Genomic DNA, 16,162 nt, shown 5'->3' with positions numbered 1-16,162 from the left:
CAGACTATGCACCCAGGAGTCTTGGGGCTCAGGGAGAGCATGGTTACGGTTGCAGCTGGGAGTCACCTGTGTTTGTGGGGAATCTCCATTCAGGCAGACCTGGGCAGGAGATCACAAAAGTGTGGAATCCAAGGTCAAATCAGGGTGGGTCGCCTCTTAAGTCCGGTGTCTGTCACATTGTAACTTGACCGTGGCTAATGGGAGAGCGAGGGCTGCTGAGGCTGAGAGTTTATGCCTCTGCTCCCCTCAGGAATAGGATTTATACAATTTCCTGACATCTTTTAGGACGTGGTGACCCCAGTGTTATGTGTGGAGCCTTCCCAGAGGCTCCTGGATAAAATGTGTTTGTGTGGGATTGTCCCAGGGGACCGGCACGGGGGGCTGATGAGCGGGTTCTTTTCCTGTTTTCTGCAGGGCTGTGGACACAGTAGGTGCTCATTTAGTGCCGGCGGACAGACGGGAGGCAGGCGCGGATGGATGGGCGGGTCAGCACCCAGATGGCGAGTGGGAGGCTGGAGGTGCAGACAGTGGGTGCGGAGGGTGGACGGATGGCCACGTGGCTCGGTGTCTTCCCTGCTCACTGCACGTCACTCCCTGACCCCTTGCTTTCAGCTGCGGGCAGCAGAGGTGGAGATCAAAGACCTGCAGTCGGAGTTCCAGCTGGAGAAGATCGATTACTTAGCCACCATCCGCCGGCAGGAGCGGGACTCCATGCTCTTCCAGCAACTCCTGGAGCAGGTGCAGCCCCTCATCCGCCGGGACTGTAACTACAGCAACCTGGAGAAGATAAGGCGCGAGTCCTGCTGGGACGAGGACAATGGCTTCTGGAAGATCCCCGAGCCCATCATCATAAAAACCAGCCTCCCAGTAGGTCAGGCGCTTGGCTGTCCCCTCAGCCCTCGTCCAGGCAGCTTGCCCTCCTGCGGGCTGACCTGGAGCCGGGGCCCGGGCCTTGCTGGCTGTGGGTGCAGCAGTCAGGGGACCTGGGGGGCTCCAAGACGGTGGGGAGCTGAGAGAGAAGTGGTGTGTTCTGGAATCACACAGATGTGGGTTGGAATTCTGGCTCCACCGCTCCCTGTGTGGCCTCTTTGGGACTCAGTGTCCTCATCTGTGAAATGGGGATCAGTAACCGCACCTTCCGTAAAGATCGCTGGGTGGCTTAGCCTGTGTTCATGTGTGTGAAACCCTTAGCGCCCTGCCTGGCATATGGCAAGTGAGTGCTACGTCTGATCACTGTCATGACCACCACTCATCACCTCCCCCAACAAGCCTGGGCAGGGCAAAGATGATTACACCTGTTTTACATCTGAGGAGATGGAACCTCAGAGAGAGAAGTGACTGAACCAGAGTCCCAGTCGGAGCAGTGAGTCCTAGGACCAGGGATAGAAACTGGGTCACCTGTTTTTGCCGCTGATTTCTGTGTGACCCTGTGAAGGTCACTGTTCCTCTCTGGGCCTTGGTCTGGGATCTTCACGAAGAAGGGGTTAGGGAAGGTGCCCTTGAAGGCCCCTCCACCTCCACCCGTCTCAGTAAGGTCTGTCTCCGGCCTCACAGCTGGGAGCGCCCCCCGTCAGAGAATGTTCGTGCAGGTCCTGCATCTCTGAGTTTACAGATGGCCACTGACACCCCCCTGCGGGGAGGCCAGCCAGCTCCATTTCCCAAATGCAGGCATCCATCAGTTTCTCCTGCCCCCACCGACCTGCTCTGTTGAGGAAGCAGGGGCATAGCTGCTTTGGCATCTGAGCCCCCCTGGTCTCTGTTTCCCAAAGTCATCCCATGGCCTGGGCTGGGCAGTGTGCTCCCTGGCTCCAGGCCCGCGAGCTCGGGGGAGTGCTGCCGCCCGCCCTGGCCCTCTGGCCCGTGGACTAGGGAGGGACCTGGCAGGGACTAGGGACCAGGCAGCGGTGACTTCAGCTTGTGTTTCTCGTAGCAGTTCCAACAGGGCCACAGAACAAAGTAGTCCGCAAAACCTCTGCAGCTGACAACGGTGAACCAGGCACGGTAAGGCCTATGGGAGAGGGGGTGAGGTGCGGGGAGCTGGCGGGGTGGGGGGGTGGCTTGCGGGTCAGCCTCACTATAGGGCACTGGGCTTCTACTTTCATCCCACCTGAGGGTCAAAGCAGGAGGCTGAGCCTGGATCTTTTCTGTGTCACTCTGTTGGACCCTCCCCCTGCTCTGGTCTTCATTCAAAGGCACTTACGGTCCTAGAGACCAGAGGGAAAGTAGGTGGTACAGGGTAGCTCGTCCTGCTGGTGAAGGACAGGAGCTTCGTATTCAATCCCAGAGGCAGGCCGTACATTCTGGTTCCCTGGGCTATTGCTGGTATCCTCGGACCAAGTTGCCCGCAAGGATCCACAAAATAGTAATTGGGCTTCTGAAGTCACTTTGTTCTCCCATCTCCCATGTTTTGTATTACAATAGAAATAGACCTCCTCCAAGCGGAGGTCAGGAAACCTTCCTGTAAAACACCACATCTTTCCGCGTGCTTCTTCACCTCTCGGTTCTGCTTCCCTTGCAATGCTAGCTTCAGGCTCAGGCAGGCTTTCTCGGCGCGGCGGGAAAGATGCTGCTGGCAGCTGGTGATCCAAGAGGAAGAGACCAGTTCTCTTACCACATCTTGTGGAAAGATTCTGATCAGCTCTGCCTGGGCCAGGGGCCTGCTCCTGGACCAGTGACTGTGTCCGGAAGATGTATTTCTGTGGCTGGTTCGGGCTGGGTCACATGCCCAGTTGTGCAGCCAGGGGGTGGGCGAGAGGGAGTGGTGGTGTTAGGGCACTGTGAATGATCGCCTCACCAGGACCATGTCAAGGGGGAGAAGGGTAGTCCCTGAAGGGAGATTCAGGCTGAGGCAAACAAGTCCATTAGAGTGGTGAAAAATCACAGTCTTTGGTGATAAGAGATGGGGGCTCCAGTTCTAATGACTTTGATTATGCCCATGGGCTGAGTCCTGTATTATCTATTCTATGAATATGTCGTGATGGATTTGGGCTATGTGGTACTGGAGAACAAGGCACTTCCCACCCCAGGGAAGGCGGGTGGCGTAGGCTTGGCCGGAGCTGTGACTCTGCTGCCCTGAGCTGCCTGGATCCCACCCCAGGAGTCTGGGGTCTCTAGCAGGGTCCACAGGGTGGGCCGGGAGGCTCAGGGTGGCCCCCACCCCACCAGGCTTGTGGGTCTTGTACAAACGAGGGGTCTTGACCCACGGGGATCTGAATCTCAGCAGGAAGAAGACCGCTACAAGCTGATGCTCAGTCGGAGCGACAGTGAAAACATTGCCAGTAACTACTTCCGGTCCAAGCGAGCCAGCCAGATCCTCAGCACGGATCCCATGAAGAGCCTCAGTGAGTGCACTGCCCACGTCCTGTCCTCCAGCCCCTCCCCGGGAGAGCCCTCCCCGGCCCTCTGCCAACCGTGGGAGAGGCGTGATGGGTGGATTGGAGTCAGGCCGGGGTTAAAAACCCCTTCCCGTCCCTGAGCCTCCATTCCCTCCGCTGTACACTGAGGGGTATGACTAGCCCCAGGGTTAGGTGAGATGAGGTGGGGGAGCGGCCCAGCCCAGCGCCTGGCACATGGTAGGCGCTCTGTGCCCAGACTCCCTCTTCCTGTCCCCCTTCCTCCTCTGGCACAGAGCTGCAGCGTTTGGTTCCTCTCCCCTGACACACAGTAGGCCTGCGCCACACAGCTGGGTGTCCCGCCGTGTGCTGCCTGGGTCCGGCTCAGTTGCTCCCCAGCCTCTGCAGATGCCAGTGGGGTGGCTTTCCTCCACGGAGCCCAACGGGGCAGACAGGGCCATAGAAGCGGGACACTTTTAAAAGCAAGAATTGAAAATCACTTTGTTCTTCCATTTCTTTTTTTACTTTTTAAGATTTTATTTATTTGAGAGAGAGCATGAGAGCACAGGGGGAGGGGCAGAGGGGGAGTCTTAGGCAGACTCCCCATTGAGTGTGGAGCCCGACCCGGGGCTCGATCTCACAACCCTGAGATCATGACCTGAGCCAAAACCAAGTTAAGTGTCGGATGCTTAACTGACTGAGCCACCCAGGTGCCCCTCGTTCTTCCATTTCTAAAAGCAAAACCAAAGGCCACAGAGCTTCTAATAAAATATCCACGAAAAGCAAATCTCAGTTCTACGTTGAGACTATTGAGGAGGCAGAGTTCAGTAGAGTTGAGGATCAGGAGGGAAAAAGAGCACAGGAAACAAATGAACATCAGTTGAGGACCTGGCACTGTGCCCATGTTGCAGATGAGGAAACTGAGCCCCCCCCCCCGAGGTCACACTCGCACGAAGCTGGGCCCTGAGTGCAGGCCTGTCTGGCTCACTCGTGGGTCAAGACCCCTTGCTTGTACAACTCTCACCTCTGCAAGCCTGGTGGGGTGGGGGCCGCCCTGAGCCTCCCGGCCCACTCTGTGGACCCTACTAGAGCCTCTAGAACTCCAAGCTCCTGGCCCAGACCCTCTGGGGGCCCAGCCGTGGGACCAGACCTCCAGCTGGGTGGGGTGGGGCGGGCTCCCCATCCCTGCACCCCCCTGGCTCACTGGCTCCTCTGCCCCCTTCTTCACAGCGCATCACAGCTCGCCCCCCGGCCTCAGCTCCCCACTCAGCAACACCTCTGCCATCTCGCCTACCCAGGCCCCCGAAATGCCCCAGCCCCGGCCCTTCCGCCTCGAGTCCCTTGACGTCCCCTTCACCAAGGCCAAGCGAAAGAAAAGCAAAAGCAGCTTTGGCAGTGAGCCTCTGTGAACGCGGCCTCCTGCGGCTGTCCTGCCCCAGGGTTTCCGTGAGACTGCCAGCCCCCACCCCCCCAGGGCAGCCCCAGCCAGTCCTCCTCACCCCTGCCCCCACGGTGTCCGGATGCCCGAGGGGGTCCTTGCCCTGGGAAGAGCCTTGCCCTTCCCTGTTACCCGACCTTGCAGAGGTGCGCTCCGGCTCTCCATGCCACGCCAGTATTACATCTGCTCCCCTGCCACAGCCCGCCATGCCCACCCGGGTTATTCTGTGCCTCAATGGGCCCAGAAACCTCAAGGCATTCACCAGCAGCCCCGACAGAGTGGGCAGCAGCTTCCATGTGGATCAAGGACAGCATCTTGGTGATGGACAATCGTGTCTCTGTCCACCAGGGCCCCCTTCCTGGGGAAAGCTGGACGATGTGGGCGCGGGAGTCCTGGGGCAACTGTTCCACGCTGCCCACTCCCAGCTGGTCTGTGGCCTCGAGGAGGCTGCCCCACATGATGCTGCCCCAATAAACTGCCTTTTACCGATGAGCTCCCTTCCCCAGTCCTCTGACCGTGTCACTGGGGCCCCTCCTGCCACTGCTGCCTGGCCTTCACGGGGAAGCGCTTTGGGAGCAGCGTTTCTTAACTACCCGATGCCTTGAAAACAGGCCGCAGGGTTTCTGCAACTCCCCACACTGGTGAGTACAAGTGCATTTTTCTGGGGAGAGCACCTGAGCTGTCATTAGCTTCTCAAAAGATCTGTGAGTCAGAAAAGCAGAGCCCTTGTTTTGGAAAATAGAGATTGTGTCTTGCTGAGACCCAGAAAAAGGCCAGGTTCGGACAGTCCTCAGGGGGCTGTGCTGGAACTGGATGCCCTGACGTGGCCAGAAATGAACGAAAGCTGTCTGGGCTACTGAGGATACACCCCTCCCCCCGCCCTTCGTATCCCAGGCCTCACCATCTGAGGGAAGAGTCTCGGCCTTTGGTTGAAGAGGAGACTCATTTCACTCTGGGCCCCATCTGTGAAAGGGGAACAGCTGCTCCCTAGAGCTATTGTGAAGTTTCTATGAGAGTAAGTGATGCTCCCAGTACATAGCAGGTGCCTTGCGTTAGTCCCCCTTGTTCCTTCTCCTCCGTATTTTGCATTAATTTACCGTGGTGGATCCCATAGGCCACATGCCTGGACCAAGCTCATGCCCTGGAGATCAGTCTAACTTCAGGCAGGCTGCAGTACCCATGTTGAGAGGAAGAACAGGTCTTTATGGGGAACAGAGTGCCCTTGTGAAAGGTAGGGCTATTATAAAGGATGGAGAAGATCCTGGGAGGCTTAAGATGGGAATGGAGGGGGGCATGAGCAAAGGCAGGAGGTGGGGAGTGTGTTAAAGTTTGGAAACTTGCCACAGGGAAGCCCTGAGCAGGGCTGAGAGGAGGATGTGGCTGCTGAGATCAGTTTCAGTGGAAGCCTGAGTGAGGAGTCTTGGGTGTCCCTGAGCTGTGGCAGACTCCAAAGCCACCAAATGGCACCATTGGGTCTGAGTTCCAGGTGGACTGGTGTGGGATCATATGCAGAAGGGCAGGAGCGCTGGACTGGGGAACGAGGTAGGGGTGAGGCTGAACTCGCAGTGGGGCCAGTGGAGATGGAGAGGAGGTAGAATCAGTTAAGGAGATGGATGGAGGGAGGTTTTGACTTTTGCCCCCACATTCCTGGCTTCGTGGACAAGTGTGAAAGGTCAGAAAGGAACAGCTACCTACTCTCTCCACAATTACCTTCACCATTTGCCCCAGGATTGTGGTTGGGACCCAGGGAGTAACTGAAATCTTGGTGCTGCTTGTGGTAGGTTTTACTCAGACCCATGGTGGGGCTGAGGTGAGCCCCATCAATTTAGAAGGGGTGGGAGCCAGGATTACTGAGGGGACGCTCAGCCTCACTCTGCACCAACTGCTTCAGAACCTGCCCTACAGCTCCCACGAGCCCAGGCTTTTCCAAAGGCACGCAGGTAAGTGGGAGAGCTGGGCTTCGATATCGTTTCTATTTCCAGCCTAGGAGTGGGCCCGGAGAGACGTGAAATGCCCTAGCAGCAAGGTTAGTGCGAGGGAGGGGGTGAGAAATGAACCCAGCCTGAGAGTTTCAGTCGGTAGGCCGGCTCGCCGCCCATCCACGCTGGCTCCCACGTGGGCCGCCAGGCCGGGCAGGACAGGCCCGTCCCCAGGCCCCTGGGCCCGTGAGCGGCAGGAGATTAAAGGGTCCCTCATCTTAGTTTTCCAACCCTTCCTCCCTGGAGATGGTGGAGGTGGGGCCAGGTTCTTAGTCCCGAGTCTATCCTGGGCCTGGGAGGACCCCGCCATGCAGCACCGAGGAAGTAGTCCGTGGGGGCCACTACGGCCCCAGGTCCCGTGAGGGACTTGCCGGACCGATGAAGAGGCGGGATACAGATCGGGACGGGAGTCCGGCCTGGGCGGAGCCTACGGGCGCTCGGCCTTGTTGATTGGCTGCGGCTGCGGAGCTGTCTTTCTAGGATTGAGCCTTTTCCTTTGAGGAGGCGGAACCTCTCGCCCCTTCCGCCAATAGGGTTCAGAGACTCCGCCCCCAGCCGGGGCACTTCCGGTGGTGCTCCCCGCTCTTCTCCGTCCCAGCTGCAGCTCCGGCTGTCTGGCCGCGGCGTACCCAGATCGCTTCCGGGTGGTGCTCCAAGACCACGAGCTGCGATTGGGCGGCCTAGACGGGGCACTTCCGGTGCCCAGGTGCTTGGGTTCTTGGCAGGAGGAGGAAGATGGACCCCGGCGCCGCGGCCCGCGTTTGGTCTCTCCTGTGGCTGCTGCTGCGCTTGCTTGGCCCGGCCTCCGCTAGCGGTCCTCGCACCTTAGTGCTGCTGGACAACCTCAACCTGCGGGAGACGCACTCGCTTTTTTTCCGAAGCCTGAAAGGTGAGACCGGGGCCCGAGGGGGCGGCGCGGGGAGAGTCGGGTTGGAAAGGCCCCCGAATCCAGGGCAGCGACCACCCACCCTCCCTCCCTCCCACTGATTTCCCACGAAGGGCCTGCCCGCTCTGGCCTCTCGCTCGGGGGTGGTGGGGCGGTCGTGCTCTCCGCAGCGGTGCTTTTCCTTGGCGTCCCGTCTGTCTCAGCTCCCTGTTTCCTTCTCGTCCAGACAGGGCCTTTGAACTCACATTCAAGACCGCAGATGACCCCAGCCTGTCCCTCATTAAGTACGGGGAGTTCCTCTACGACAATCTCATCATCTTCTCCCCCTCGGTAGAAGGTAAGGGCTGCAGGTCGCTTCCAGAACTGGGATTCAGGGCCCACGATTGATTGATCGCTTTCTTCTGGATCTTGTGCATTTTGTGGGTCATGGCATGGGTCACCAGCCCTGGGCACTGTTGCCAAGGAAGAGGAAAATGTTCAGTTCTGACCTGGGCCCAGGAGGGAATGTCTCCTTTTTAAAATACACAGCTGAGGGTTGTGGGGTCAAGTGTTGCACGGACCGTGGAAGCGCAGGCCCCGCTACCCTGAGAAGGCGCTTTTCTCTTATAAAGGGCCTGGTAGGAAAGATGGAGAGCGCCCCTGCTTGGGTTAGCGTGTGTGGGTAGAGAAAATGGCATGCTATTAAATAGTTTGCCTACAGAGGCATTGTGATAGTTGATGGTAAGAATTGAGATGGATTCACAGTTTCTCATGGCTAGAACATTAGCCATAATCTAGCCAAGCCCCCTATTGGAGACTGGACGGGTTATGTCCAGCAGCCACAGGAGAGAGCTGGTGGTTGAACAAATGAATGTCTTCACTGGCTTATCCAATTGATACTTAAGTATTCCTGTGACAGAGAGCTTACAAGTTGTGCTCAGGTGGATGGGAGCTTCCTGAGAAGGAAGTGAGCTGTGGGTGAGATGGGTTGGGGGACGGCCGAGCTAGGCTCTTTGGGAATGTCAGAGAACATAAACAGTGTTTCTCAAATCTTAATCATTTCATTCTCAAATCATTTCCGTACCTCCTTCCTGATTTTTTATTGTATTCCATATCACCCATTAATAATTACTTAATGTTTTCTTTAAATTGATCCCTTTAAAAAAAAAAACAAACCGTAACAATATTTTAAAAGGAAACCAGTAATGAACCCGGTATCACCACTAAAAATAGAAAGCCAGTATCATCACTTATTTTCAGTAGAAGGTAACTATAAATAGAGTAAACGCTGTAAGTTCTAGCCAGCTTCTGTTGCTAAAGGCTGAGTCCGGGGCTTCCACTTAAAGGAGACTAGCAAACATTAGAGAAGTGTTAAGATCAGTATCAAACTGGGGCGCCTGGGTGGCTCAGTCGTTAAGCGTCTGCCTTCAGCTCAGGTCATGATCTCAGGGTCCTGGGATTGAGCCCCACGTCCAGTTCCCTGCTCCACGGGGAGCCTGCTTCTCCCTCTCCCTTTGCCTCTCCCTCTCCCTTTGCCTCTCCCCCTACTTGTGCTTTTTCTTGCTATCTCTGTCACTATCTGTTTCTCTATCAAATAAATAAAATCTTAAAAAAAAAAGATCAGTATCAAACTAAGACATTCTCTTTGATGAGCAGGCTTGAAAAATAATTGGAAAGGGAAGTCTCTCTGAGACTCAGTGTTGTTTAAAGCTCTGCCCCACATCACTGTTGCACCTTTTCTGCGCCTAGCACAATAAGTCCCACATGCAGCAGGAAAGCTTCATGGGCGCTCCTGGGGAGAAGGCTTGTCTGTGCTGGGGGGGGTTCATGGTAAGAGTTTGGCCCTGGCTCCGAGGGCCCTTCCGTGGTACTGTGACTACCGTTAGCCCTCTCAGGTATGAGAACCCGGCCTGGCTTCCTTCCCCATGCATCAGTGGGTTCCTCGCTGACTCTGGGATTAGGAAGCTAGCAAGTCACATGCAGTGATGGCCATAGAAGAATGATCTTTAGCACATCCTTTGTACCCGGAAAAAACTAGGTCCTGTTTTATAGATGGGCACATGGGCTCAGAAAGGTGGAGGGGTTTCCTAGATTCAAGCCCAGGTGGCTCTGTCACACAGCCTGGGTTCTTGCCACTGTACAAGGATTTCACAACAGTGGCGCTTCTGGACACTTGGGACTGGATAATTCTTTGTTGTAGGGGGTGGTCTTGTGCGTTGTAAGATGTTTAGCGGCATTCTGAGCCTGTACGCACTAGATGGCAGTAGCCACCTCCAGACATTGCTCTTAAGGCAGAATTGCCCCTGGTTGGGACCCACACTGTCCACTGTAGTGTAGTACCAGGAGCTGCTTTTGAATCGTCAGACTCTGCCTGGCCTGTCTGTAGGAGGGTGGATAGATGGCTTTCTGAATGTAGTAGAAGAGGTAAAGTCCCCAGGTACGAGATATTCTGTCTGTGCTTAAAGGTAAGGTAAGCTGCTTTTTTGTTTTTTTCCTGAAAATTACCCCTCAGAAAAGAGGGCCATTCTCACAGTCCTGTCTTTACACAGTCATATTATGGACTCATAATGGATGTGTAATGGACAGACTTCTCTATCCAGTCTCAGTACATGGCACTTCCACCCTTCCCGTTGCTTGAGCCGGAAATCTTGGGGTTGTCCTTAGCGCCCCCCCCCCCCCATTTCCAGTCTGTCACAGGCCTTGCTGACTTCACCTTCAGAATAGGAGTGCAGGCCCATCTCCTGTCTTCCTCCTCCTCTCTTCCCTCCCTCCTTTTCCCTCCACTCTTCACTGCCTGGATTATCACAGTGGCCTCCTAACCCACTGCTCTGCTTCCATTCTAGTCCCCGTACCCGATTCTCCACCGAGCTGCCAGAATTGTCCTTCAAAAATATAAAGCAGGTCATGTTGGTGTCCTGTTCAAAAGCCTCCAGTGGCTCCTCCTTATGGCCAAGCTCACAGGGGCCTGCAAAGCCTCATGAGCTGCCCTCCTCGCTTCAGCACGGCCTCATTTGCTTTTGCTCGCCCCTTGATACTCCAGCCGAGCCACACTGGGCTCCTAGCTGGGACGGGCTCACCTGCCTCGGGGACCTTGCACCTGTTGTTCTCGATGCCCCCCTGTGCTACCTGGGCCACGCTCCCACCTCAGATGCTCCGTGCCTCAGGTCTTCCCTGACCAGGCTTTATATGTAGCTCCCCTCTCTCCCACTGTCCATTTTTTTTCTGCACACAAAAAATAATGGTATGTAATGACTAAGTGAATTCCTGAGCACTCCCTCCATTACTTTATGTTGAACATCGGGTGCACTTTGGGGAAGACTCTTGATCTGGGTCTGGATGCTCATGGCAGTCCCCTGACCGGATTGACTGACCAAAGAAAGATACCGTCTCATAAGTACACAGGGTGGAAGTTAATGAGCCTTTCTGGGGATAAAAGCAGTCTACAAAGTGGGTCTGTTACGGCTCTCGTGGATCTAAATCACAGGATTAATAGGGGAGAAGTTATGCATGTGGGCAAATGAGTACCAGTGTCAAGTGACCGCATCATCCTCAGATTCAGAAGTGTTCATTCACAGACAGTTTAGATGGAAGTGAAATTGATGGGCTCTGGGAAACTGTCAGCCCAAAGTGGTTCCAGTGATGCAGAGATGCTGACGTGAAAGGCGCAGGTGGTGTATCATGAAGTGTGAGTGGGGAAATGCAGCATTTCTGAACATATGTATGTGACTTGAAATGTGTATAACTAACTTGACAACTATAATTGGTAGGTGTTTGATATGTCATTTATACTTGTGAGAGTTAAAAGTTTATGAATTCAAGTCATTACTTTAGGATCTTCAGTTTGGGGAAACGGGCATATATGGTAAATGACCATCTCGTTTCGGGCCACAGAGGGCGCTTCTGGGATGGATTGTGGCTGATCCGCGGTCCGCCCTCCCCGCCCACATGTCAGAGGAGCACTCGGGCTCGCTAAGTCTGGTGCTTCTTTCAGATTTCGGAGGCAGCATCAACGTGGAGACCATCAGTACGTTTATCGACGGGGGAGGCAGTGTCCTGGTGGCCGCCAGCTCAGACATTGGTAAGTCTGGCCTGGGAAGGTTTAGTGCTTTCCATCATTTCTCCGGGAAGCTTGGCGAGTTTTACAAATGGAAGCTGCTAGATTGGCGCTCACTGGGCGGGCCTGGGCAGTGAGTGTGGGAACTACAGAGTCATTCAGTCCCTCCTGTGCTTTCCTGTGACCAGAACCAGGGAGATGTGGGGCCTGTTAAGGGCTGGGGACCCTGTTTTTTCCCGATTTTGTTTTGTTTTTGTTCAGGTTGGTGGGGCTTCCCTTACAAAAAGACGACAAGTAGGGGCTACTTGGGCAGACCCCAGAGCATTTTGATAGATTATTTTTTTGTTTCCTATTTTGGCAATTTTCAAAGATGCCTGGCAGTAGGGAGAGAGCAGAATCCTGAAGCCCGCACGCCATCACCCAGCTTCAGCGGGCACAGCACCCGGCCAGTCGGGTTTCGTTTTTCTCGGCATTGACAGATGCTTCTCAGCATTGACAGATGTTTATTTTTTTAAAGATTTTATTTGAGAGAGAGAGAGAGCACGAGAATGGGGGGAGGGAGAGGGAGAAGCAGACTCCCCACTGAGCAGGGAGCCTGACTTGGGGCTTGAGACCATGACGTGAGCCAAAGGCAGACACTTAACCGACTGAGCCACCCAGGCACCCCAGCATTGCCAGATGTTTAGAACCATTCTGGGTGGGCTTCTTGTTAGGGGTGACGAGGAGGAGAGAAGTCCTGTGAGGCCAGGCTCATCCAGGTCAAGTCTGTCTGAGGTAATTGCTTTGCCCCAACAGGGGTTTTTGTGTATTGTGGGTGGAGGTGGCCAGGTGTCGTTGGTGTTACCCATTCAGATTCTGACCCCTGCAGTCAGAATGCCATGCTGTGGTCCTGCGGTCCAGCTGGGCCTGACCTCAGCCAAGTGAAGCTGCAGGGCTCTGGGGGAGAGAGCAAGTCACCAAGATGCCAGGGCAAGTGACCCTGCTTGGCCCAGGGCACACCTGGAAGGGCAGAGTCAGGCATTTCTTGGGTCTCTGCAGGTGATCCTCTTCGAGAGCTGGGCAGTGAGTGTGGGATTGAGTTTGATGAGGAGAAAACGGCTGTTATTGACCATCACAACTATGACATTTCAGACCTTGGCCAGGTAATCGAGCCCTTACAGCAGAGTTCAGCCTGGAAACTGAGAGGAGGTCGGGAGGGAGTGCTTGGCATGGGGGCACCTTTTCCTGACCCCTGTCTTTCCCTCTGCTGCCGCAGCATACGCTCATTGTGGCTGACCCCGAGAACCTGTTGAAGGCCCCAACCATTGTCGGGAGATCATCTCTGAACCCCATCCTCTTTAGAGGTGTTGGGTGAGTGAGCAGGCACAAGGTGCTAGAAACCTGGGAAGGACAGGATCGCTTTCTTTTGTTGGGAAAGTAACCCACACTTGATGATTCGGGGCATTCCTTTCCCTGGAGGATGTGGGTGAAGTTGATTGAGGAAACTCAGACTTCATTGTTGCAGTGGGAGGAGGGCCGCTGTTGCCGCCAGGGCTTCAGCTGTTGAGAAGGCAGGCCTCCTCCCTGTGAGGAAATGGCCGTAGGGACCCCAGGTCCTTGGGCTCAGTCCTCAGAGTCCCTGTTGGGTGTTCTCTTTTCCTTCCACAGGATGGTGGCAGATCCTGACAATCCTTTGGTATTGGACATCCTGACGGGCTCTTCCACCTCTTACTCCTTCTTCCCGGATAAACCTATCACCCAGGTGAGGGCCTTTGCAGCCTTGAGGCCTCTAGGTCCTGGACCTGGGGGTAGAGCACTTTATTTGAAAATGAGAAGCGGGGCTCCTGGGTGGCTCAGTCAGTTAAGTATCCGACTCTTGATTGCAGCTCCGGTTGTGAGATTGAGCCCTTTGTTGGGGAGCCTGCTTGAGATTCTCCCTGTGCCCCCTTCTTTCTCTCTCAAAAAGAAAAAAGGCAGCAAGCAGGAGAGCTCACTTTGTGGGGGGGCTGGGCAATGAGGGGTTGGTAGAAGCGGGAAGGGGCAGAGGCCACGGGGCCTCAGGTGCCACCATCAGGTAGGACCCAGGTGGTTGTGGTCCAGCTGCTTGTCCTTTGCCCGGGCTCTCCTGGATGACAGCCCCCTGTCGTTCCCAGTACCCCCATGCAGTGGGGAAGAACACCCTGCTCATTGCTGGGCTCCAGGCCAGGAACAACGCCCGGGTCATCTTCAGCGGCTCCCTGGACTTCTTCAGCGACGCGTTCTTCAACTCGGCAGTGCAGAAGGCCGTGCCCGGCTCCCAGAGGTCGGTGCTGGGGGGCTCCGGGGCGTGTGGTCTGGGGCGCTGGGGAAGAAGGAGCCTTTTAGCTGGAGGGGTGCCAGAGGCTAGCTGTCCTCAGATACTTTAAAATGATTTGAAAACTTGACTTTGTTGCTGTTCTGGTGTCGGCGCTGCGGACTTTTCAGGGTAGTAATGGCTTATCTGGACGTGGTTCGACGTGTATGTATTATACAGGCGACCCCCAGAGCAGCACCACCTAACAGCTCTTCCGTGTTCCCTTTAAGCAGGCTACCTCGATATGTCCGGCCCCCAGGCAGAAACTGGTTTTGTGCAGTTTCTCTCGATGACTAGGGACTCGTCTCGCCTCTCAGGCACCACTGCGGAGAGAAGCTGGTTCTGGTGCTCTAGCCTCTCGTTTTCCCCTCGTGCAGGTATTCCCAGACAGGCAACTACGAGCTAGCTCTGGCCCTCTCCCGCTGGGTGTTCAAGGAGGAAGGGGTCCTCCGTGTGGGGCCCGTGTCCCACCATCGGGTGGGTGAGACAGCCCCACCCAACGCCTACACAGTCACTGACCTCGTGGTAAGAGCGTCTTGGAGCAGGAGGGCCCCCTGGGGTTTGGGCCAAGTTGCTTCAGCTTGAAAGCCTTTTTTGAACGTTTCTCTGATGGGCTTAGTGGCCTAAATAAGGAAGAAGAAATGCATCTCTATCCCTAAGAACATCAGTATGGGTGCAGAGCACCCGGCACATGACCTGACGGCTAAGGAGACCTTCTTCTGAAGGGCCTTGGCTTTGCTGTGCAAGCGCAGGAGCGGGAGGGCTTCGCGGGCGCACGCTGCTGGGAGCCGGGGTCACTGGGGGAACACTGGAGTCAGGTCTGGAGGATGAAAAGGGGGTAGGGAACGCGGCAGCAGGGAGGCCCGAGAGCACCCGGCCCACTTGCGAGTGGAGTGGTCTGGGTGCAGACGTGGATGGTCCTGTGCTGAGCCGTGGCTGGGAGTTCCTGGCCCGGGGTGGCTGGTGGGGGCTCGCCCTGGAGTTCCTGCCAGGCTCACGAGTGGTTCGGGGCAGCTCTGAGGGTGGTCCCCCCCACCCCGGCTAACCAGCCTGTTGTCTCAGGAGTACAGCATTGTGATCGAGCAGCTCTCAAATGGCAGATGGGTCCCCTTTGACGGTGATGACATTCAGCTGGAGTTTGTCCGCATCGATCCTTTTGTGAGGACGTTCTTGAAGAAGAAAGGCAAGTAATGGTGGTGCCGGGAAAGCTGCAGGACGACAGGCCCACTGTGGCGTTGCTCTTGTGAGGCAGCAAACCCCTCCTGGTGATTGTCTCGGCTCTTCCCCAGGTGGCAAGTACAGCGTCCAGTTCAAGTTGCCTGATGTGTACGGAGTGTTCCAGTTTAAAGTGGATTACAACCGGCTAGGCTACACGCACTTACACTCTTCCACTCAGGTGAGCGTAAGTCACAGTCCCCTTTTTGGCCACAGGGGCCCCGCCTGGGCTGCTGGGTGGCCCGGACCGGTCACCTCTGTCCTGTTCTAGGTGTCCGTGAGGCCACTGCAGCACACGCAGTACGAGCGCTTCATCCCCTCGGCCTACCCCTACTATGCCAGTGCCTTCTCCATGATGCTGGGGCTCTTCATCTTCAGCACAGTCTTCTTACACATGAAGGAGAAGGAGAAGTCTGACTGAGGGGGCAGAGCCCTGGGACTCCTTAAGACACGCAGATGGGGGTTATGTAGGATTGGGTCTTCCTTTATGGTGTTTTGTTTCTTGTTTTTTGTTTTTTATAAAGCTGTGTGACCATGACGCAACCTTACCTCAGGGGGAGATGCAGCATTGAGTACCAAGGGGTGGGGGTGGGGGACTGATTTTTATGTGTGTTTTTCCACCTAACGCTAAGTGGTATTTTTCATATGTGGTCACATTCATTTCTAAGATAAACATTGCCCTCCAACTTCGTCTGGCCCGTGTGCTTTGCTGTGGTGGGGATGCTGTTCAGTAATGGTGAGACACAAAACAGTGTTGCATTTCCCTTAAGCATGAAATCCTAAAACTTCGAGGGAGAGGACATGGTTAATAATACACCAAGGTGTCTGACTTTCCAATAGGATTACAGAGTTGACGTGTATGTTCACCTTGCTTTAAGCAGTAGTTGAATTTCTAAAAAGCATGTGTAAAATTTATGTGAAATCCCTTCCCCACTGTTGATCTCTACTCACAGAATTTTCCTGGCTTT

The 16,162-nt window shown here is 55.3% G+C and overlaps 2 protein-coding genes across 2 annotated transcripts in view; both read left to right on the top strand.

The window, feature by feature from the left end:
- The window catches only part of KIF17 (kinesin family member 17), a 34,412-nt gene extending 27,252 nt beyond the window's left edge, over positions 1 to 7,160 (top strand). The window contains exons 11-14 of the mRNA XM_081816831.1: positions 613 to 871; positions 1,931 to 2,001; positions 3,224 to 3,341; positions 4,563 to 7,160. Of these exons, the coding sequence (XP_081672957.1) occupies positions 613 to 871; positions 1,931 to 2,001; positions 3,224 to 3,341; positions 4,563 to 4,741 (627 nt within the window). The 3' untranslated portion in view covers positions 4,742 to 7,160. The remainder of the gene's footprint in view (positions 1 to 612; positions 872 to 1,930; positions 2,002 to 3,223; positions 3,342 to 4,562) is intronic.
- A 244-nt stretch (positions 7,161 to 7,404) lies between these two features.
- DDOST (dolichyl-diphosphooligosaccharide--protein glycosyltransferase non-catalytic subunit) lies at positions 7,405 to 15,880 on the top strand. The gene is made up of 11 exons (XM_006738158.3): positions 7,405 to 7,638; positions 7,862 to 7,972; positions 11,606 to 11,692; positions 12,707 to 12,810; positions 12,924 to 13,018; positions 13,316 to 13,409; positions 13,801 to 13,949; positions 14,357 to 14,504; positions 15,042 to 15,162; positions 15,269 to 15,375; positions 15,466 to 15,880. The coding sequence occupies exons 1-11, from the start codon at positions 7,485 to 7,487 to the stop codon at positions 15,613 to 15,615; spliced, it is 1,320 nt and encodes a 439-aa protein (XP_006738221.1). The 5' UTR covers positions 7,405 to 7,484; the 3' UTR covers positions 15,616 to 15,880.
- Positions 15,881 to 16,162: the final 282 nt, after the last annotated feature.

Source organism: Leptonychotes weddellii, chromosome 4 (assembly GCF_054177405.1).
Source record: "Leptonychotes weddellii isolate Sample4059 chromosome 4, ASM5417740v2, whole genome shotgun sequence".
Taxonomy (NCBI): Eukaryota; Metazoa; Chordata; class Mammalia; order Carnivora; family Phocidae; genus Leptonychotes; species Leptonychotes weddellii.
This window is presented reverse-complemented; position numbering and strand designations above follow the sequence as displayed.

What these genes read in the sequence shown, in the direction of transcription:
- DDOST (XM_006738158.3), top strand. Translation starts at nt 7,485, where the DNA reads ATGGACCCCGGCGCCGCGGCCCGCGTTTGGTCTCTCCTGTGGCTGCTG. An exon ending in ATCCTCTTTAGAGGTGTTGG is followed by an intron (nt 13,019 to 13,315) that starts GTGAGTGAGCAG and finishes TTCCTTCCACAG; the next exon opens with GATGGTGGCAGATCCTGACA. An exon ending in ACACAGTCACTGACCTCGTG is followed by an intron (nt 14,505 to 15,041) that starts GTAAGAGCGTCT and finishes CTGTTGTCTCAG; the next exon opens with GAGTACAGCATTGTGATCGA.